Source organism: Mesoplodon mirus (genome assembly GCF_964341445.2).
Source record: "Mesoplodon mirus genome assembly, chromosome: 4".
Lineage (NCBI taxonomy): Eukaryota > Metazoa > Chordata > Mammalia > Artiodactyla > Ziphiidae > Mesoplodon > Mesoplodon mirus.
This window is the reverse complement of record NC_138979.1, coordinates 35,150,911-35,174,096: the sequence shown is the minus strand read 5'-3', so window position 1 is coordinate 35,174,096 and position 23,186 is coordinate 35,150,911. Positions and strand designations below refer to the sequence as shown.

General features: G+C 44.9%; 1 protein-coding gene across 21 annotated transcripts in view; it reads right to left on the bottom strand.

The window, feature by feature from the left end:
• The window catches only part of LOC309802169 (uncharacterized protein), a 249,174-nt gene that overhangs the window by 4,274 nt on the left and 221,714 nt on the right, over positions 1 to 23,186 (bottom strand). For 19 of the 21 annotated variants that reach the window (XR_014293724.1, XR_014293726.1, XR_014293727.1 and 16 more), the window contains 2 exons: positions 15,360 to 15,717; positions 15,019 to 15,219 (listed from right to left, as the gene is read on the bottom strand). Coding sequence is in view for 1 of the 21 variants with exons in the window: in XM_082617476.1 (XP_082473602.1) it covers positions 15,360 to 15,398 (39 nt within the window). In the remaining 20 variants the exon portion in view is untranslated. The remainder of the gene's footprint in view (positions 1 to 15,018; positions 15,220 to 15,359; positions 15,718 to 23,186) is intronic. The other 2 variants (XR_014293725.1, XM_082617476.1) reach the window with 1 other exon arrangement.

Genomic DNA, 23,186 nt, shown 5'->3' with positions numbered 1-23,186 from the left:
TTCTAGGCCCCAAACTAAACCAGACCCTGTGCTGTATGTTTTTCAATTTCCGTATCATTCTTCTGCACAGCTCTTACCACAATCTGCCTGTCTTGCCCACGTGCTGGACCATCAGTTCTATGAGAGCAAATCCACAGCTGGTGTGTTTAACAAGTAATCCCCATTACTCAGCACAGTGATTGCCCCACTGCACACTCTAAAAATATTTGTTAAATGAATGAATGAATGATTGAATAGCATAGCCCCTAGCAGATAACTGACCAGTGATGCTGTGGACGGAAAACACTGCACAATCGAAAAGTCGAGAGGTCTGTTTCATCTGACAGACATTCTGAGGACTTCAAGCTTGGGACATAGCATCGCAGATAATGCTGAGAAACTGTTCTGAAGTGGCAAGGAGGGGATTGGGGAGCCACGATATATAGGAGTTTTTGCAACAAAAGACAAGGTAGTTGGAACATCAAAAGATGACTGTTAATTAAAGAAAATCAGCTATCTCAAGTTAAGGAATTTAGCGCTTTTGTCTGTATGGGAAGATGCAAGTGTCTGGGTTTACTGAAATCATTCCTTTGATGTGCACCTCCACTATCTGGGGCCAGTGTCCTGTGCTTTCTCATCCTGAGTCTCCTTGGGGTGGTGCACCATTAGGGCGGCCATAATATGATGGCTTGATGGCTGCAACATCCTTTGTTTACTGATATGGCAGGCAACATTTCAGCTCACAATGCCAAAACCCATAGTAAAAACAACAACAAAAAATCAAACCAAGACAAAACCCAAAGAGTAGTAGCACTTACTGAGCACAGACCTGTGAGGTAGACACTATTATCAACCTCATTTTACTGAGGAGGAAGCGGAAGTGTACAGAATGTTGTACAGCTCACTGCCCTGTGCAAATGCCCACCCCGGATCCATGATCTGTGCGTTGGAGGAGAGGTGGGAGGTATGCTCACACCGTGAAACAAAAGAGATGCCTCGGAACACGTTCTCAGAAGAGCCGTGGATACCGTAGTCACCTTGACCTGTCTTCCAGTGCCGTAGGCACCTTGACTCTGGCGTGAGCTCTTCCTATCCTTCAAAGGAAGAGCTTGTGCAAGAGTCATCTGTCCCTCAGGAGGCAGCAAACTGATGCTAGAATAACTAGGAGGAACTTGATCCAAGAAATCTGCTTTATGTCAATTCTTGGTTCGCACAAAGTGAGAATTCACATTGGGAATTTTATCCTCGTTTATTAAGTACTCTCAAGCCTTTAGCCACTCCTAGAGAAAACAGAGTCATACACTTTCATACCTAGAAGAAACGGTAGAGATCATCTAACCCTAGATCCCTCTACATCAGGGGTCCTTCACATTTCAGTGCCACGGATCCCTCCGTAGTCTAGAGAAGCCTATGGCTCCCTTCTCAAACAAGGGTTTTAAATCTATAAAAATAAAACATACTTGATTACAAAGGAAGCCAATTAATTATATGGAAGTACAGTTCCTGAAGTAGTTTTCAATGTGTGATGTAGTCGTAAATTTGCTTCTCTATGAACACACTAAAGTATAGGATCTGCTAGTACAACTGATTTTGAAATGGTGATGAATGTAACTGCTGTTCTGGATGCCTGCCACGATTTTCATGGCATGTGAAAACAGCTGTGATTTCTATTGGTAACAAAATCACAGGTATTGCTACTACTGATATACGTTGTGGCCTGCATTTTTACAATTGAAGGCAATACTCAATTGCCGTTAGAGCTTAGTGACAACGAGGATGTAATCCTTTTCCCATGCAAGTCCGTGGTTCCCTTGGAGAACCATGGGGCTCAGGTTAGGAACCCCTACTCTGCAGCATCCTGGTGGCAGCTCGAACATCTTGAGTGACAGCGCACTCAGTATCTCCAAGGTGTCCAGGTCCTAGTTCAGTCTCCTATAATCATTATGAACTTTAGGGTCAGGTAAATCTAGAAGCAGTCCCAGCTCTGTTGGCATGTTAGTTATGTGACCATAGCTATTTAACCCTGTGGACATCGCTGTCTTCATTGCAAGAATGGGAACAAGATGACAATTACATTAGAAAACATGCAAATGTCTCAGAGCACAAAGAGCACATAGGTGATTTAGCAATATTTTCTTCCCTTTGGTTTCAGTGAGTTGAAATGCACCTTTTTTTTTTTTTTTTTTTGCGGTACGCGGGCCTCTCACTGCTGTGGCCTCTCCCGTTGTGGAGCACGGGCTCTGGACGCGCAGGCTCAGCGACCATGGCTCACGGGCCCAGCCGCTCCGGGGCATGTGGGATCTTTCCGGACCGGGGCACAAACCCATGTCCCCTGCATCGGCAGGCGGACTCTCAACCACTGCGCCACCAGGGAAGCCCGAAATGCACCTTTTTGAAGTTTCCGCCTAATTTTGCCCTAGCTCTACTCTTTGAAGCCACACAAGTCATGGCTCCTTACATACTTGAAGACGGCTCTATCCCACCCCTATGTTGGTTGTCTACGTGGTGATTCTGTTGCTTCTCTGAGTAAAAGAAAATCTGAGCGTATGGCTGGGAGTTATCTGTGCTGCTGCCCATTCCCAGAGAGACGTGTGAGGGCCCTGAAACAGTCATCATGTTAGGATCGATTTTTCCTCTGGAAGGCACTTCCTGTAGGATCTGTCCTACCCGTCCTTACTAATACGCTCCTGGAGTATTTGTTCTTAGGTGGTTCACGGGCACGTGGTCAGAGTGCTCTGTGTCTTGCGGTGAAGGATTCCGCAGTCGGCAAGTGGCCTGTAAGCGCACGAGAGCCAATGGGACTGTGCAGGTGATGCCTCCGAGAGCATGTGCCCCCAGAGAGAGGCCTCTGGGAAGAAGACCCTGCTCCACTCACCCGTGTGTTCAAGGGCTTATTGAACCAGGGAACCAGGGAATGCCGACAAATCTAGTGTTTTGCTAGTATGATCATTTAGTATAATCATCCAGTCCCCGTGGTCCAACCCATGCATCAAAACAATGAAATTAAAAAGGAGACTTCCCTGGCGGTCCAGTGGTGGACCTCGCCTTCCAGTGCAGGGGGTGCGGGTTGGATCCCTTGTCGGGGACCAAGATCCCACGTGCCTCGCGGCCAAAAATACCAAAACATAAAACAGAAGGAATATTGTAACAAATTCAATGAAGACTTTTCAAATGGTCACACCAGAAAAATAAAATAAACCCATGCATCAGGGCCCCTTCGCACAGGGGAAGAGGGGAGCCCAACTGCTGCGTGACAGTCATGAAACTCAGCTGCACGGGGACCTTACCACACTGCGCACAGGCTGGTTCACGGGACCTTCTTATCCTTTTATGAGCCTCTCTGATGTAATTAACACAGGCCACAGGGATCCAAAGTTCCCCTCGGCCCTTCTGAAAATGTTCGGGGATGTTAGTGCAGGAAGGGATTCGACACTTTCTGCACGTCTGCCCCGCAGTGCAGCAGTTGTTGCTGCTGGGAGTCATTGTGTTAATTCTCTTAGGTCACTTCCCCTCTAGTGGTTCTGATTAACTCCAAGCACTACATGGCTACACACTTGTCTAACTGGAAAATGCACAGCCCCAAGTCTGTGCAGGGACGATGCAAAGCAGAGTGTGATACATCTCTCTAGAGCATCAAGTTTATTAACTAGAATTGGAAGAACCAAGGAGTTCTTGGAACAAGAACTCTCCCCCTCCCCCACCAACACGGAAGACAGAAGAGTGGGGGAGGGGAGACGTGCCCCAGGAATGACAGTCCAGTCTCTGAAGTCTGAAGTTTCACCCAGGTGGGGGTTGAGGGGTGGACCTGCAGCCACGGTGGCCTCTCTTTCGGTGGCCCGGGCTGCTCCGGACCATCCTCTGAGCTGGCCAGGGTCTTGGATACGATGTTTCTGAAGGCCGTGCAGAGAACAGAGTCATCTTCAACTGGACCGGGTCCCAGGGCGCGTGGCAGCCTGACCTTCCTGCCTCGGGTCATCCATGGGGTTCAGGTGGTTTCACTTTATGACGACGCCTCAGCTTGCAACAAAGGTGTTTAGATATGAAGTTGCAGATTCTCCTAGCCACCCCTTGCTTTTTCTGTCTGTGGCCAGAGGGAGTGGATGAGGACATACTCTCAGGCTGCCCAGCGTGGGAGGACCTTCCAGTGTTGGACACACCCGGGGGGCAGCTGGTTCCCTCTGGGGCTCCAATCCTGCTGCTGGTGGACGGGGATGTCCCAGGGCCACACTGGTCGGCTGGGCTGGGGGTGGCAGTCCTCGACTCCAGGCTGGGTGGGGGACAGGCAGGCTCACTGGTCTTCTGCCCTGCCTGCTGGTCTTCCTGCAGCTGCCCATTTTCTCCCTGGTAGAGCCATCTGGCTTTCAGGGTGGACAACTCGGGGCTTAAAGAAGCCTCAAGTTCACTGCCACTGAGGTCCCCGGAAGAGAAGGGCCTCACAGTTATGATGGAGGACCCCACCATTGGTTTCATGGAGCTCACACTGCCTGTTCCTGGGTCTTGGATCTGGTCGCAAGTCCAGCCCAGAGTCCTCACCGTGGTCACCTCCGGGTCCTCTTCACAGGGTGGCTGGAGTGGCTCCTTCTGGCCCATGTTCACCCATGGATGCCTCATGACGTCAGATAAGGTGCCTCTGTCACGGGGGTTGAGGGCAATCATTTTTTGTAATAGAGCCCTTATCTCCAAAGACAGGTAAGGTGGGATGGGGTATTGCCCTCGTAGGATTTGCTCCCGCATCTCCCGGACGTCTTCTCCCACAAAGGGCCGGCACGCAGTTACCATGCTGTAGAGAACTACACCCAGGCTCCACACGTCCAACGCAGGGCCGCTGTAGCTCTGCCCCCGCAACAGTTCCGGGGCAGCATACGGGACTGTGCCGCAGATCGTGTCCAGTATGCCACTCTCATCACACTTGTTGCTGAGGCCAAAGTCTGTCAGTTTTATATTCATGTTGGCATCCAAGAGGAGGTTCGGTAGCTTCAGGTCCCTGTGCACGATGCCCCTCTGGTGGCAGTGCTGCAGGGCGGAGACCAGCTGCTGGAACGGGCGTCGGGCCTCCGCCTCTGTCATACGGCCATGGTTCACTAGGTAGCTGAACATGTCCCCCCCACTGAGGTACTCCATCACGAGGAACATTGTCTCCTCCGTGTCAATCACCCCCAGCAGTTTTACAATATTGGGGTGATCCAGAGCCTTCATACAGCACACTTCCCGGTAAACTGCCTGGGAAGTTGAGCAGCTCTGCCGACCTTTCTTAATGATCTTCACAGCCACCTGTGTCCCGGTCAGAATGTGCCGGGCCAGCTTCACTTTAGCGAAGCTGCCTTCACCAATGGTGTGGAGGATCTCGTACTCATCAATATGAGCCTCCTTGTCAGCGGAGTTGGCTGTGAGGCCCTCCATCATGGTGGCCTGCTAACTACACTGAATGACAGCACTAACTAGCAGTGCTAAAGAAGAAAAAATTTAAAACTGAAAGAAATGATAAAGAGAGAAAAAATAAAGAAAAAGGAGAAAAAGGCAAAGAAGAAATAAAAATGAGAAAAATAAAAAAGGCTAGAGAAAAGAGGAAAAAAATCCACAAAATTGCAGAAACAAGGAAAAAACAAGCTAACTGTGGGTCCAAGGCCGTCAGGTCACCAAAAGCAGCTTCCTGGGCTCTTAAGGACCAAAAACCTTGGCCCAGCTGGGCTCTTTTATACAGTTTTTGTGAAGTACATCACAGTGGGGCACTGTGAGGTCACAGCAAGAAATGGACCCATCACCGCTGGGGATAAACCACAGTGGTTTTCTCACTTTTTCAGTTCAAGGCCCCTTTACACTTAGGAAAAAGGATCCCAAAGAAATTTTTCTGTACGTGTGTTATTAGAATTTGGTATTCACTTTGGTATAAATTAAAATCTGTAGGATACTTCAGTGGCCTTTTTATTTCTAGTTTGAAAAGATGTAATAATTTTAGAGACCTCATAATGTCTACACTTGATCTACAGATTCAACACAATCCCTTTCAAAATCCCAGCTTCTTTGCAGAAATTGACAAGCTGATCCTAAAATTCATATGGAAATATAAAGGACCCAGTATAGCCAGAACAATCTAGAGAAAGAACAAAGTGGGAGGGCTCAGACTTCTCAGTTTCAAAACTTACTACGAAACTGTAATCATCATGAGAGTGTGGTACTCGCATAGCATAGACACATAGATTGATGAAAGAGAGTTGAAAGTCTGGAGATAAATCCATGTATCTATGTCAACTGATTTTCTGCAAAGGTGCCAAGACCATTCAATGGGGAAAGAATAATCTCCTCAGCAAATGCTGCAGGACAACTGAATAGCCACATCCAAAAGAAAGAACTTGGATTCCTAGCCTACAACATATACAAAAAATTAAGTCAAAATTTATCAGAGACCTAAACTTAAGAGCTAAAACAATAAAGCTCCTGGAAGAAAATGTAGCCATAAATCTTCATGCTTTGGATTAGGAGACGGTTTCTTAGATATGACACCAAAACATAAGCTACAACAACAACAAAAATAAATTGGACCACATCAAAATTAAAAACTTTTTTTTGCTACGAAGGACATGATCAAGAAAGTGGACAGCCCACAGAATGGGAGAAAATATTTAAAAATCATATATATGAGGAGGAGCTTCAAGGTGGTGGAAGAGTAAGACGTGGAGATCACCTTCCTCCCCACAGATATATCAGAAATACATCTACATGTGGAACAACACCTACCGAGCACCTACTAAACACTGGCAGAAGACCTCAGACCTCCCAAAAGGCAAGAAACTCCCCACGTACATGGGTAGGGCAAAAGAAAAAAGAAACAAAAGAGACAAAAGAATAGGGACGGGACCTGCACCAGTGAGAGGGAGCTGTGAAGGAGGAAAGGTTTCTACATACTAGGAGGCCCCTTGGCGGACGGAGACTACGGGTGGCAGAGGGGGGAGCTTCGGAGCCACAGAGGAGAGTGCAGCAACAGGGGTGCCGAGGGCAAAGCAGAGAGATACCCGCACAGAGGATCAGTGCCAACCAGCACTCACCAGCCCGAGAGGCTTGTCTGCTCACCTGCCGGGGCGGGTGGGGGCTGGGAGCTGAGGCTCAGGCTTTGGAGGTCGAATCCCAGGGAGAGGACTGTGGTTGGCTGTGTGAACATAGCCTGAAGGGGCTAGTGCGCCACAGCTAGCCAGCAGGGAGTCCGGGGAAAAGTCTGGACCTGCCGAAGACTCAAGAGACTCTTTCTTGCCTCTTTGTTTCCTGGTGCGTGAGGAGAGGGGATTAAGAGCGCCACTTAAATGAGCTACAGAGACGGGTGTGAGCCGCGGCTATCAGCGCAGACCCCAGAGATGGGCATGAGATGCTAAGGATGCTGCTGCCGCCACCAAGAAACCGGTGAGCAAGCACAGGTCACTACCCACACTTCCCCTCCCGGGATCCTGTGCAGCCCGCCATTGCCAAGGTCCTGTGATCCAGGGACAACTTCCCCGGGAGAACACACAGCACACTTCAGGCTAGTGCAACATCACGCTGGCCTCTGCCACCACAGGCTTGCCTCGCATCCATACTCCTCCCTCCCCCCAGCCTGAGTGAGCCAGAGCCCCTGAATCAGCAGCTCCTTTAACCCTATCCTGTCTGAGTGAAGAATAGATGCCCATCGGTCACCTACACACAGAGGCGGGGCCAAATCCAAAGCGGAATCCCAGGAGCTGTGCAAACAAAGGAGAGAAAGGGAAATTTCTCCCAGCAGCCTCAGGAGCAGAGGATTAAATCTCCACAATCAACCTGATGTACCCTGCATCTGTGGAATACCTGAATAGAAAACAAATCATCCCAAATTGAGGAGGTGGACTTTCGGAGCAACTACATATATATATATATATATATATATATATATATCTCCCTTTTTCTCTTTTAGTGAGTGTATATGTGTATGTTTCTCTGTGTGATTTTGTCTGTATAGCTTTGCTTTTACCATTTGTCCTAGGGTTCTGTCTGTCCTTTTTTTTTTCTGCGGTACACGGGCTTCTCACTGTTGTGGCCTCTCCCGTTGCGGAGCACAGGCTCCGGATGTGCAGGCTCAGCGGCCATGGCTCACGGGCCCAGCCGCTCCGCGGCATATGGGATCCTCCCGGACCGGGGCATGAACCTATATCCCCTGCATCGGCAGGCGGACTCTCAACCAGTGCGCCACCAGGGAGGCCCTGTCCTTTTTTTTTTTCAACGTAAAAAATGTTTTTTCTTAATAATTATTTTTTATATTAATAACTTTAGTTTATTTTACATTATTTTATTTTATCTTCTTCTTTCTTTTTTTTTCTCCATTTTATTCTGAGCCGTGTGGAGCACAGGCTCTTGGTGCTCCAGCCAGGCATCAGGGCTATGCCACTGAGAAGGGAGAGCCAGTTCAGGGCACTAGTCCACAAGAGACCTCCCAGCTCCACATAATATCAAATGGCAAAAATCTCCCAAAGATCTCCATCTCAATTCCAAGACCCAGCTCCACTCAACGACCAGCAAGCTACAGTGCAGGACACCCTATACCAAACAACTAGCAATACAGTAACACAACCCCATCCATTAGCACAGAGGCTGCCTAAAATCATAATAAGGCCACAAACACCCCAAAACACACCACCAGACATGGATGTGCCCACCAGAAAAGATCCAGCCTCATGCACCAGAACACAGGCATTAGTCCCATCCACCAGGAAGCCTACACAACCCATGGAACCAACTGTAGCCACTGGGGAGAGACACCAAAAACAACGGGAACTACGAACCTGCAGTCTGTGAAAAGGAGACCCCAAGCATAGTAAGTTAAGCAAAATGAGAAGACAGAGAAACACACAGCAGATGAAGGAGCAAGGCAAAAACCCACCAGACCTAACAAATAAAGAGGAAATAGGCAGTCTACCTGAAAAACAATTCAGAATAATGATAGTAAAGATGATCCAAAATCTTGTAAATAGAATGGAGAAAATACATGAAACGTTTAGCAAGGACCTAAAAGAACAAAAGAGCAAACAAACAGTGATGAACAACCCAGTAAATGAAATAAAAAATTCTCTAGAGGGGATCAGTAGCAGAATAACTAAGGCAGAAGAATGGATAAGTGACCTGGAAGATAAAATAGTGGAAATAACTACTGAAGAGCAGAATAAAGAAAAAAGAATGAAAAGAATTGAGGACAGTCTCAGAGACCTCTGGGACAGCATTAAAGGCACCAACATTCGAATTATAGGGGTCCCAGAAGAAGAAGAGAAAAAGAAAGGGACTGAGAAAATATTTGAAGGGATTATCATTGAAAACTTCCCTAATATGGGAAAGGAAATAGTTAATCAAGTCCAGAGAGCACAGAGTCCCATACAAGATAAATCCAAGGAGAAACAAGCCAAGACACATATTAATCAAACTATCAAAAATTAAATACAAAGAACAACTATTAAAAGCAGCACGGGAAAAACAAAAAATAACACATAAGGGAATCCCCATAAGGTTAACAGCTGATCTTTCAGCAGAAACTCTGCAATCCAGAAGGGAGTGGCAGGACATATTTAAAGTGATGAAAGGGAAAATCCTAAAACCAAGATTACTCTACCCAGCAAGGATCTCATTCAGATTTGACAGAGAAATTAAAAGCTTTAGAGACAAGCAAAAGCTAAGCAAATTCAGCACCACCAATCCAGCTTTACAACAAACGCTAAAGGAACTTCTCTAGGCAGGAAACACAAGAGAAGGAAAAGACCTACAATAATAAACCCAAAGCAATTACGAAAATGGTAATAGGAACATAAATATCGATAATTACCTTAAATGTAAATGGATTAAATCCTCCAACCAAAAGACAGAGACTGGCTGAATGGATACAAAAACAAGACCTGTATATATGCTGTCTACAAGAGACCCACTTCAGACCTAGGGACACATACAGACTGAAAGTGAGGGGATGGAAAAAGATATTCCATGCAAATGGAAATCAAAAGAAAGCTGGAGTAGCAATTCTCGTATCAGACAAAATAGACTTTAAAACAAAGACTATTACAAGAGACCAAGAAGGACACTACATAATGATCAAGGGATCAATCCAAGAAGATGATATAACAATTGTAAATATTTATGCCCCCAACATAGGAGCACCTCAATACATAAGGCAAATACTAACAGTCATGAAAGGCGAAATCGACGGTAACACAATCATAGTAGGGGACATTAACACCCCACTTTCACCAATGGACATATCAGCCAAAACAAAAATAAATAAGGAAACAGAAGCTTTAAATGATACATTAAACAAGATGGACTTAATTGATATTTATAGGACATTCCATCCAAAAACAACAGAATACACATTTTCCTCGGGTGCTCATGGAACATTCTCCAGGATAGATCATATCTTGGGTCACAAATCAAGCCTTGGTAAATTTAAGAAAATTGAAATTGTATCAAGTCTCTTTTCCGACCACAACGTTATGAGACTAGATATCAGTTACAGGAAAAAATCTGTAAGGAATACAAACACATGGAGGCTAAACAACACACTACTTAATAACCAAGAGAGCACTGAAGAAATCAAAGAGGAAATCAAAAAATACCTAGAAACAAATGACAATGAAAACACAATGACCCAAAACCTATGGGATGCAGCAAAAGCAGTTCTAAGAGGGAAGTTTATAGCTATACAAGCCTACCTTACGAAACAAGAAACATCTCAAATAAACAACCTAACCTTACACCTAAAGCGATTAGAGAAAGAAGAACAAAAAACACCCAAAGTTAGCAGAAGGAAAGAAATCATAAAGATCAGATCAGAAATAAATGAAACAGAAATGAAGGAAACGATAGCAAAGATCAATAAAACTAAAAGGTGGTTCTTTGAGAAGAAACAAAATTGATAAACCATTAGCCAGACTCATTAAGAAAAAATAGGGAGAAGACTCAAATCAATAGAATTAGAAATGAAAAAGGATAAATAACTGACACTGCAGAAATACAAAGGATCATGAAAGATTACTACCAGCAACTATATGACAATAAAATGGACAACCTGGAAGAAATGGACAAATTCTTAGAAATGCACAACCTTCTGAGACTAAACCAGGAAGAAATAGAAAATATGAACAGACCAATCACAAGCACTGAAATTGAAACTGTGATAAAAAATCTTCCAACAAACAAAAGCCCAGGACCAGATGGCTTCACAGGCGAATTCTATCAAACATTTAGAGAAGAGCTAACACCTATCCTTCTACAACTCTTCCAAAATATAGCAGAGGGAGGAACACTCCCAAACTCATTCTACAAGGCCAACATCACTCTGATACCAAAGCCAGACAAAGATGTGACAAAGAAAGAAAACTACAGGCCAATATCACTGATGAACATAGATCCAAAAATCCTCAACAAAATACTAGCAAACAGAATCCAACAGTGCATTGAAAGGATCATGCACTATGATGAAGTGGGGTTTATCCCAGGAATGCAAGGATTCAATATACGCAAATCAATCAACGTGATACACCATATTAACAAATTGAAGGAGAAAAACCATATGATTAGAACAGTCCCTAACACCCTACACAAAAATAAACTCAACATGGATTAAAGACCTAAATGTAAGGCCAGACACCATCAAACTCTTAGAGGAAAACATAGGCAGAACACTCTATGACATAAATCACAGCAAGATCCTTTTTGACCCACCTCCTAGAGAAATGGAAATAAAAACAAAAATAAACAAATGGGACCTAATGAAACTTAAAAGATTTTGGACAGCAAAGGAAACCATAAACAAGATGAAAAGACAACCCTCAGAATGGGAGAAAATATTTGCAAATGAAGCAACTGACAAAGGATTAATCTCCAAAACATATAAGCAACTCACGCAGCTCAGCATCAAAAAAACAAACAACCCAATCCAAAAATGGGCAGAAGCCCTAAATAGACATTTCTCCAAAGAAGATATACAGATTGCCAACAGACACATGAAAGAATGCTCAGCACCATTAATCATTACAGAAATGCAAATCAAAACTACAATGAGATATTATCTCACACCAGTCAGAATGGCCATCATCAAAAAATCTACAAACAATAAATGCTGGATAGGGTGTGGGGAAAAGGGAACCATCTTGCACTGTTGGTGGGAATGTAAAATGATATAGTCACTGTGGAGAACAGTATGGACGTTCCTTAAAAAACTAAAAATAGAACTACCATACGACCCAGTAATCCCACGACTGGGCATATACCCTGAGAAAACCATAATTCAAAAAGAGTCATGTACCAAAATGCTCAATGCAGCTCTATTTACAATAGCCAGGACATGGAAGCAACCTAAGTATCCATCAACAGATGAATGGATAAAGAAGATGTGGCACATATATACAATGGAATATTACTCAGTCATAAAAAGGAGCAGAACTGAGTTATTTGTAGTGAGGTGGATGGACCTAGAGACTGTCATACAGAGTGAAGTAAGTCAGAAAGAGAAAAACAGATACTGTATGCTAACACATATATATGGAATCCAAAAAAAACAAAGGAATAAAGAAAATGGTCAGAAGAACCTAGGGGCGAGATGGGAATAAAGATGCAGACCTACTAGAGAATGGACTTGAGGATATGGGGAGGGGGAAGGGTAAGCTGCGACAAAGAGAGTGGCATGGACATATATATAGTACCAAACGAAAAATAGATAGATAGTGGGAAGCAGCTGCATAGCACAGGGAGATCAGCTCAGTGCTTTGTGACCACCTAGAGCGGTGGGATAGGGAGGGTGGGAGGGAGGGAGACGCAAGAGGGAAGAGATATGGGGACATATGTATATGTATAACTGATTCACTTTGTTATAAAGCAGAAAACAACACACCATTGTAAAGCCATTGTACTCCAATAAAAATGTTTAAAAAAATCATGTATATGAAAGGGAACTTGTTTCTAAAATATATAAAGAACACTCAAACTCAATAATAAAAACACAAATAAACTAATTAAAATATTGAAAAGGATCTGAATAGACATTTCTCCAATAAAGACTTACAAATGGCCAATAAGAACAGGAAAAGATACTTAGCATCATTACTCATTAGGGAAATGTTAATCACAAAGAGAGATAGTAGTAAGTGTTGATGAGGACATGGAGAAATTGGAACCTTAGTACTTTGCAAGCGGGAATGTAAAATGGTCTAGCCACTTTGGAAAACAGTCTGACAGTTCTTCAAAACGTTAAATGTATGGGTTACCATATGACCCAGTAATTCTACTCCTAGGTATGTACCGAAGAGAAACGAAAACAGGTTCACACAAAAACTTGTACATGAATGTTCACAGCAGCATTATTTATAAGAACCAAAAACTGGGAATAACTCAAATCAAACCCATAATACAACTCCAAAAATTGGAAATACCTGACAGATAGATAAACGTGGTGTATTTGTACAATGGAATATCATCTGGCCATTCAAAAGAATAAAGTACTAATATGTATTACAAGGTGATGAACCTTAAAGACATTATGGTCAGGGAGGGAAGGCAGACACAAAAGACCACATATTGTATGATTCTACTTATATGAAGTGTCTACAGTAGGTAAGTCTCTAGAGAAAAAGGTAGCTGAACAGTTATCTAGACCTGAGGGGGAGAGGCCAGGAGAGGAATTGGGAGTAGATGCTAAAGGGTAAAGGGTTTCTTTTGGGGATGGTGATAAAGTCTTAAAATTGATTGTGGTGATGGTTGCACAACTCTAAAAACCATTAAGTTGTATCTGTTAAACAGTGACTTGTACAGTATGTGAGTTATATCACAATAATGTTGTTACGAAAAAAAAAAGATTGTATGAGGGAAACTGGTCAACTAATGTAAGAAAAACAAGTAAAATGAGAGCCCAAACTCACAGCGTACCTCAGAATAAATTCTGACTTGATTCAAGTGCTCAGTGTAAAAGTAATTAAACTGGACTAGAACTATCAGGACGGGAAAGACCTTTTCAAGCATAAAACAAATCACAGGAAAAATTAATAGGTGTCATGAGTACAGAAAAATTTAAGAACTGCATGTCAAAATATTTTTTTTCCGTAATTGAACTCACCTCAACACATAGCCTTCATTTTTGCTCTGAGCAGGAAAACCCAAACTTGCCCACGGCTTATGGTTTTAAGCATAGTTATTTCTGAACCTAAGACTGGTCAATTACAGATTGGCCCTGTGCTTTCCCCTTCTGCCCAGAGGTGGTCTAAGTTTCTGGGGGAAAAGAGGAGGAAAGGAAACTTCTGGCTCTGAAGGAGGGCTGTCTGGCCCTTAGAGCTGGGCTTCCATCCTCCTTAACTTCCCTCGGGGACAGCTGATCCCCCGTAGCTAGTCCTCAGCAGTGCCGCTGCAGCACATGGTTTTGGAACCCCAGCATGCATGAGCTCACGATGTTGTTTATACTGCACTGTGCTTTTGTTCCAGTGTCCTGGACGTTGCCTGGGTCGCGCTGTGAGGATGCAGCAGCAGCAGCAGCAGCATATAATTTGTCAACACCCCAACCGTTCTGAGTCCGGCTGTGATGACAGGAGGTACCGGCCCCGCCCTAGGGCAGCACACAACCTCTGCCACCTCAGTAGTGACTATGACCGCCTGAAAGTGGCATCATCTGTCCTCTATACCACCTCTCATAATGGACAGTTCCTACTAAATTATGATTTCTCATGGTGCCATCCTCAATAGTATGTATTATACCAAATACTCTTGTTTTTGCGGTACACGGGCCTCTCACTGCCGTGGCCTCTCCCGCTGCGGAGCACAGGCTCCGGACGCGCAGGCCCAGCGGCCATGGCTCACGGGCCCAGCCTCTCCGCGGCATGAGGGATCTTCCCGGTCCGGGGCACGAACCCGTGTCCCCTGCATCGGCAGGCGGACTCTCAACCACTGCGCCACCAGGGAAGCCCAGTGTGTCCTAAATGTAAACTAGAGCGCTCCTCTTAGTGGAGAACATTGCTCACAAACAAATTCATACTCATACCAGAATATATTTCAAGTGCTTATATAAACGGAGCTTACAGTTTGTTAACAAATGTGTCATTCTTCTCTTCCTTGCCTAAATCGATCTGCTCCAGCTCATCAGGAGACTGTGTCTTTTGAGGTGCGTGCCTTGATGTGGTGCCGGAGGCTCATGGAAACACGTGGTTTGCTTGCCTCTATTGAGGTTGTGATTCCTCCACCACTTTGCTTAGTCAGCCAGGAACAATTCAGATGAGTTTCCTGTTGAATAAGGTCATAACTGTCAAGCCTTTGCTATACTGAAAGTACAGTACAGTAAAAGGCTTGATCCCAGCAAGAAGTGACACCCCACTTTCTCCCACTGTCCACCTTTTTGTTTGTTTTTCTCATTTCAGACCCACCTTTTGGAGGAACCGCTCGTCGGGGGGCTTGTGATGCATGTTGGCACACAGGCCCTTGGAGGCCCTGGTACATCAGCCTGTGGTCAGGGCTTCCAGTCTCGGAAGGTGGACGGTGTCCACACGAGGAGCTGCAAGACGGTGGCTGAGAGACGCTGCGAGCCGGGAGAGAAACCCTCTTCCTGGCGGCACTACCTGGGGCCTTCCTGTGATAGTATTGCGACCACCCCGAAGCCTTGTGCAAACCAGACCGCATGGAGCCAACCTTGTCAGGGTCTCGTCCGCAGGGCCATTCTGAACGGATGTGGTGTCTTGGGACATCAGGAGAGTAGCTGCTTTGATGTGGGTGCAACTTGGTGTCCTGTAGAGAAAAGAATAGTTGACTGAGTAGGGTGGTCGGTGGCCTACTAACGAGCACTGGGAGCCTCTCCGCAGCCTCTTTCTGTCTTGGAATTTCAGCCCCACAGACAAGGCTTCCTTGGATGGGATTGGACAGGTGTGTAAATGCCCTGAAGTTATGTGGGAAATGTAATCATATATATTTTTCTAGGGGGAGGTCCATTGCTTTGGTAAGTTTTCCCTGGGGTTCATGACACCCCAGAAGCTAGTGCCGCTGTCAGCACTGGGAGGAGCAGGTGGCCTGAAGGGCTGTGACGTCCCCTGAGGGCATCGAGAAGCCACTTGGCCCAGCTAAGAAGGGAGTCCAGGGCACTTCTGACTCCAGTGCCAAGCAGTGGCCCTAACCCAAGCCTAGCTTCTTCGCTTCCCTCTGTGATCTCAGTTTCCGCTTTTCATAAAATCATGCACTTCTTTTTGTAACTAGATCTCTAATGAGCTATGTGTTCAATGGATTTTTTTTTTTTTTTTTGCAGGAGGCTGCACAGACGCAACTCACCACTGTACGTTTGTAAAGCATCTTAATTTGTGTTCGCTAGACCTCTACAAACAAAGGTGCTGTCAATCGGGTCAAGAAGGATAAAACTTTGCAGGGGAGTCCTAATGCCGCTGTGAAGATGAAGCAAAATGTAAAAGCTCTCTTCCCCATGTAGCTGGCACAAAAACATATATTTCTTTACAAAAAACCCTCTAGGTTCTACAATCAGACAGAAGTCAATGCAAAATCACCACTATTAAAATTGGGTACTGTCATTTCCCCATGGCCGGTTTTTTAATTCCAGCTCTTGTAAATGGTACGTTCCAGGACTAACATAAAATACCGTAGCAGGTGCGCCAGTGCACTTGGGACCCCGTTCTGTCCTTCTAATCAGGAAATCACCAAGATCACCTGTGCACTGTCACGAGCTGCCTCTTCCTGTGATTTATAGACTAGTACAGAGTACGACATCCTGAGGGCTTGGCAAACACGGCAACTGATGACTTCTCTCAGTTTTAGGGTTGCAACAGGTGTATAAGGCATTTACATTTGAGAAGCTCTGGCCAGTAGTTCTTAAGATGTTGGCTCTAATGGCATTTTTATGGACCCTTACTAAACGTGAAAAGGAGACAATCACTCTGGACAGGCTTGTGACCCTGACTGATCCAGGCATCCTGGGGGAATGGCATCTTGTCCTCGCTCTTAGAGAACTTAGGGAAGAAAACACTGAGTAAACATGGCTGCCATTTTCACAACTACGGAAATCGACCTGTGACCAAATGAGGCATCTTGGAAATTAAAGGAGACGGAAGGTTAACCTCTTCTACTGATTTTGAAGTATATTCAAAGCGTTCTTTTAAGAGCTGTGAATGAGACTTTTCTCAGCACTATTCTCTTGCACACAAACAGAAAAGCCAAAGCCTTGTTAGACCGAATTTATGCATAAGATAGTATCCCTAAGGAGTTTTATTTTGGAAAAATTATGAGAAAGTAATCTAGCTATGAAACATGATAGCTGAAAAGAACTGTTTACAGTAAATAACTGTTTTAATGTGAACTGATTTGTCAGTAAATCCAAAGCGAATTAGCGTTAGGCTGGAAGGTACAGTTAGGATGAGGAGTAATAGGCTTGGGTCCACTCTCATATACAGTGTGATGAAATCCCAAATATTCTGTCTTTTACATGTCAACATTTTGGGATTTTACCATTTTTCCACTATTGCCCTTTATTCTGCCCGAGTTCTAATCCAGGATCCCACATTGTGTTTTGTTGCCTTGCCTCTCTAGCCTCCTCCAATCAGGGATGCTTCCTCAATTTCTTCTTGTCTTTCATGACCTTGACACTTTTGACCATGACACTGGCTAGAGGTTTTATCGAATGGCCCTCAATCTGGGGTTATCTAGTGTTTTCTCAAGATGAGAGTGAGGTTATGCATTCTTGCCCTTCTTAACGCATACTATCAGGGGGAACAATATGTCAATAAGTCCTTTTACCAGTGACTTGATCCTTGGTTCTGGTAGTTTCTGCCATGTTTCTTGTCTATTAAGTTACTATTTTTCTCTTTCTAATTAATACATGCTTATTTCAGAGACAATACTTTGACACTGCGCAAATATTCCACTGTTTCTTAAAGTATTGCCCCTTAATTTTAGCATCCACTGTGGACTGTGCCTACAACAATTATCACGAAGATGTTCTAATTGTGACCTTCTACTTTCTTCATTCCGTCTACTTTTACTAATTGGAATTCTTTGGAAGGGAAGAGTTGTTCCTTCTTCCCCATTTATTCACTTTATGTATATCCACATGGACTCCACGGGATGCGTATATATCTATATATCTAGATATAGTTGTAGATATAGATATCTATATCTATATATAGATATATATTTAAGGGTTGAAATCCAACACTATCATTATTTTGTTGCTCAAAGCATTCTAGCTTTGGTCATTGGGAGGGTTAAAAGGTTGATTGCATATACACTAATCCTTGAATGTATGTGCACGCACGTGCATGTGCACAAACACACACACACAATTTTTTTCCTGTATCTATGCATTCATACTGAAACCTTGAATGCCAGTCCAGCACATAGGGACGTTATTACAGTCTATACCTTTTTCTTGTTTGTAAACTTCTTTCTATGACAGCGAGAAGCCTGGCTTTCGTTATCTGCAATATATTTTCTTGGTTTGACCTTATTATACCAGATAAATACCGTATGGTAACACATATTTACGGAATCTAAAAAGAAAAAAGAAAAAAATGGATCTGAAGAACCTAGGGGCAGGTTAGGAATAAAGACGCAGACTTAGAGAATGGACTTGAGGACACGGGGAGGGGGAACAGTAAGCTGGGACAAAGTGAGAGAGTGGCATGGACATAGATACACTACCAAATGTAAAATAGATATCTAGTGTGAAGCAGCCGCATAGCACAGGGAGATCAGCTCAGTGCTTTGTGACCACCTAGAGGGGTGGGATAGGGAGGGTGGGAGGGAAACGCAAGAGGGAGGAGATAACGGGGATATATGTGTACGTAGACCTGATTCAATTCCTTATAGAGCAGAAACTAACACAACATTGTAAAGCAGTTACACTCTAAGAAAGATGTTAAAAAAAAAAAAAAAAAGAAAACCCTTCCATGCCTTCCCATTGTCGTTAGGAGAAAGGTCAAAATTCCTGGCATAGGGACTGTGTCTGTCTTGTTCACTTTGTCCCCCAATGTCTAAAATAATGCCTTGCATATAGTAAGTGCCCAGTACCTATTTGCTGCCTGACTAAATACGTGAGTGAAAAAATAAAAGTCCCTCCGTGCTTGGGTCTCAGGCTGCCCTTCTGCCTCATTGCTGTGTCTCCCAGCCTGGTTATTGGATCTCCATCCACAATAGACTTTTCCGTACCTTCGATAGACCGTTCTGTCTCCTGACTCAGGGCCTTTGTACATACTGCTTCCTCTCTTTTCACTTAGTTATTCCTATTCATCTATTTTCAGGGAAACCTTCTAGGCCCCAAACTAAACCAGACCCTGTGCTGTATGTTTTTCAATTTCCGTATCATTCTTCTGCACAGCTCTTACCACAATCTGCCTGTCTTGCCCACGTGCTGGACCATCAGTTCTATGAGAGCAAATCCACAGCTGGTGTGTTTAACAAGTAATCCCCATTACTCAGCACAGTGATTGCCCCACTGCACACTCTAAAAATATTTGTTAAATGAATGAATGAATGATTGAATAGCATAGCCCCTAGCAGATAACTGACCAGTGATGCTGTGGACGGAAAACACTGCACAATCGAAAAGTCGAGAGGTCTGTTTCATCTGACAGACATTCTGAGGACTTCAAGCTTGGGACATAGCATCGCAGATAATGCTGAGAAACTGTTCTGAAGTGGCAAGGAGGGGATTGGGGAGCCACGATATATAGGAGTTTTTGCAACAAAAGACAAGGTAGTTGGAACATCAAAAGATGACTGTTAATTAAAGAAAATCAGCTATCTCAAGTTAAGGAATTTAGCGCTTTTGTCTGTATGGGAAGATGCAAGTGTCTGGGTTTACTGAAATCATTCCTTTGATGTGCACCTCCACTATCTGGGGCCAGTGTCCTGTGCTTTCTCATCCTGAGTCTCCTTGGGGTGGTGCACCATTAGGGCGGCCATAATATGATGGCTTGATGGCTGCAACATCCTTTGTTTACTGATATGGCAGGCAACATTTCAGCTCACAATGCCAAAACCCATAGTAAAAACAACAACAAAAAATCAAACCAAGACAAAACCCAAACAGTAGTAGCACTTACTGAGCACAAACCTGTGAGGTAGACACTATTATCAACCTCATTTTACTGAGGAGGAAGCGGAAGTGTACAGAATGTTGTACAGCTCACTGCCCTGTGCAAATGCCCACCCCGGATCCATGATCTGTGCGTTGGAGGAGAGGTGGGAGGTATGCTCACACCGTGAAACAAAAGAGATGCCTCGGAACACGTTCTCAGAAGAGCCGTGGATACCGTAGTCACCTTGACCTGTCTTCCAGTGCCGTAGGCACCTTGACTCTGGCGTGAGCTCCTCCTATCCTTCAAAGGAAGAGCTTGTGCAAGAGTCATCTGTCCCTCAGGAGGCAGCAAACTGATGCTAGAATAACTAGGAGGAACTTGATCCAAGAAATCTGCTTTATGTCAATTCTTGGTTCGCACAAAGTGAGAATTCACATTGGGAATTTTATCCTTGTTTATTAAGTACTCTCAAGCCTTTAGCCACTCCTAGAGAAAACAGAGTCATACACTTTCATACCTAGAAGAAACGGTAGAGATCATCTAACCCTAGATCCCTCTACATCAGGGGTCCTTCACATTTCAGTGCCACGGATCCCTCCGTAGTCTAGAGAAGCCTATGGCTCCCTTCTCAAACAAGGGTTTTAAATCTATAAAAATAAAACATACTTGATTACAAAGGAAGCCAATTAATTATATGGAAGTACAGTTCCTGAAGTAGTTTTCAATGTGTGATGTAGTCGTAACTTTGCTTCTCTATCAACACACTAAATTATAGGATCTGCTAGTACAACTGATTTTGAAATGGTGATGAATGTAACTGCTGTTCTGGATGCCTGCCACGATTTTCATGGCATGTGAAAACAGCTGTGATTTCTATTGGTAACAAAATCACAGGTATTGCTACTACTGATATACGTTGTGGCCTGCATTTTTACAATTGAAGGCAATACTCAATTGCCGTTAGAGCTTAGTGACAACGAGGATGTAATCCTTTTCCCATGCAAGTCCGTGGTTCCCTTGGAGAACCATGGGGCTCAGGTTAGGAACCCCTACTCTGCAGCATCCTGGTGGCAGCTCGAACATCTTGAGTGACAGCGCACTCAGTATCTCCAAGGTGTCCAGGTCCTAGTTCAGTCTCCTATAATCATTATGAACTTTAGGGTCAGGTAAATCTAGAAGCAGTCCCAGCTCTGTTGGCATGTTAGTTATGTGACCATAGCTATTTAACCCTGTGGACATCGCTGTCTTCATTGCAAGAATGGGAACAAGATGACAATTACATTAGAAAACATGCAAATGTCTCAGAGCACAAAGAGCACATAGGTGATTTAGCAATATTTTCTTCCCTTTGGTTTCAGTGAGTTGAAATGCACCTTTTTTTTTTTTTTTTTTTGCGGTACGCGGGCCTCTCACTGCTGTGGCCTCTCCCGTTGTGGAGCACGGGCTCTGGACGCGCAGGCTCAGCGACCATGGCTCACGGGCCCAGCCGCTCCGGGGCATGTGGGATCTTTCCGGACCGGGGCACAAACCCATGTCCCCTGCATCGGCAGGCGGACTCTCAACCACTGCGCCACCAGGGAAGCCCGAAATGCACCTTTTTGAAGTTTCCGCCTAATTTTGCCCTAGCTCTACTCTTTGAAGCCACACAAGTCATGGCTCCTTACATACTTGAAGACGGCTCTATCCCACCCCTATGTTGGTTGTCTACGTGGTGATTCTGTTGCTTCTCTGAGTAAAAGAAAATCTGAGCGTATGGCTGGGAGTTATCTGTGCTGCTGCCCATTCCCAGAGAGACGTGTGAGGGCCCTGAAACAGTCATCATGTTAGGATCGATTTTTCCTCTGGAAGGCACTTCCTGTAGGATCTGTCCTACCCGTCCTTACTAATACGCTCCTGGAGTATTTGTTCTTAGGTGGTTCACGGGCACGTGGTCAGAGTGCTCTGTGTCTTGCGGTGAAGGATTCCGCAGTCGGCAAGTGGCCTGTAAGCGCACGAGAGCCAATGGGACTGTGCAGGTGATGCCTCCGAGAGCATGTGCCCCCAGAGAGAGGCCTCTGGGAAGAAGACCCTGCTCCACTCACCCGTGTGTTCAAGGGCTTATTGAACCAGGGAACCAGGGAATGCCGACAAATCTAGTGTTTTGCTAGTATGATCATTTAGTATAATCATCCAGTCCCCGTGGTCCAACCCATGCATCAAAACAATGAAATTAAAAAGGAGACTTCCCTGGCGGTCCAGTGGTGGACCTCGCCTTCCAGTGCAGGGGGTGCGGGTTGGATCCCTTGTCGGGGACCAAGATCCCACGTGCCTCGCGGCCAAAAATACCAAAACATAAAACAGAAGGAATATTGTAACAAATTCAATGAAGACTTTTCAAATGGTCACACCAGAAAAATAAAATAAACCCATGCATCAGGGCCCCTTCGCACAGGGGAAGAGGGGAGCCCAACTGCTGCGTGACAGTCATGAAACTCAGCTGCACGGGGACCTTACCACACTGCGCACAGGCTGGTTCACGGGACCTTCTTATCCTTTTATGAGCCTCTCTGATGTAATTAACACAGGCCACAGGGATCCAAAGTTCCCCTCGGCCCTTCTGAAAATGTTCGGGGATGTTAGTGCAGGAAGGGATTCGACACTTTCTGCACGTCTGCCCCGCAGTGCAGCAGTTGTTGCTGCTGGGAGTCATTGTGTTAATTCTCTTAGGTCACTTCCCCTCTAGTGGTTCTGATTAACTCCAAGCACTACATGGCTACACACTTGTCTAACTGGAAAATGCACAGCCCCAAGTCTGTGCAGGGACGATGCAAAGCAGAGTGTGATACATCTCTCTAGAGCATCAAGTTTATTAACTAGAATTGGAAGAACCAAGGAGTTCTTGGAACAAGAACTCTCCCCCTCCCCCACCAACACGGAAGACAGAAGAGTGGGGGAGGGGAGACGTGCCCCAGGAATGACAGTCCAGTCTCTGAAGTCTGAAGTTTCACCCAGGTGGGGGTTGAGGGGTGGACCTGCAGCCACGGTGGCCTCTCTTTCGGTGGCCCGGGCTGCTCCGGACCATCCTCTGAGCTGGCCAGGGTCTTGGATACGATGTTTCTGAAGGCCGTGCAGAGAACAGAGTCATCTTCAACTGGACCGGGTCCCAGGGCGCGTGGCAGCCTGACCTTCCTGCCTCGGGTC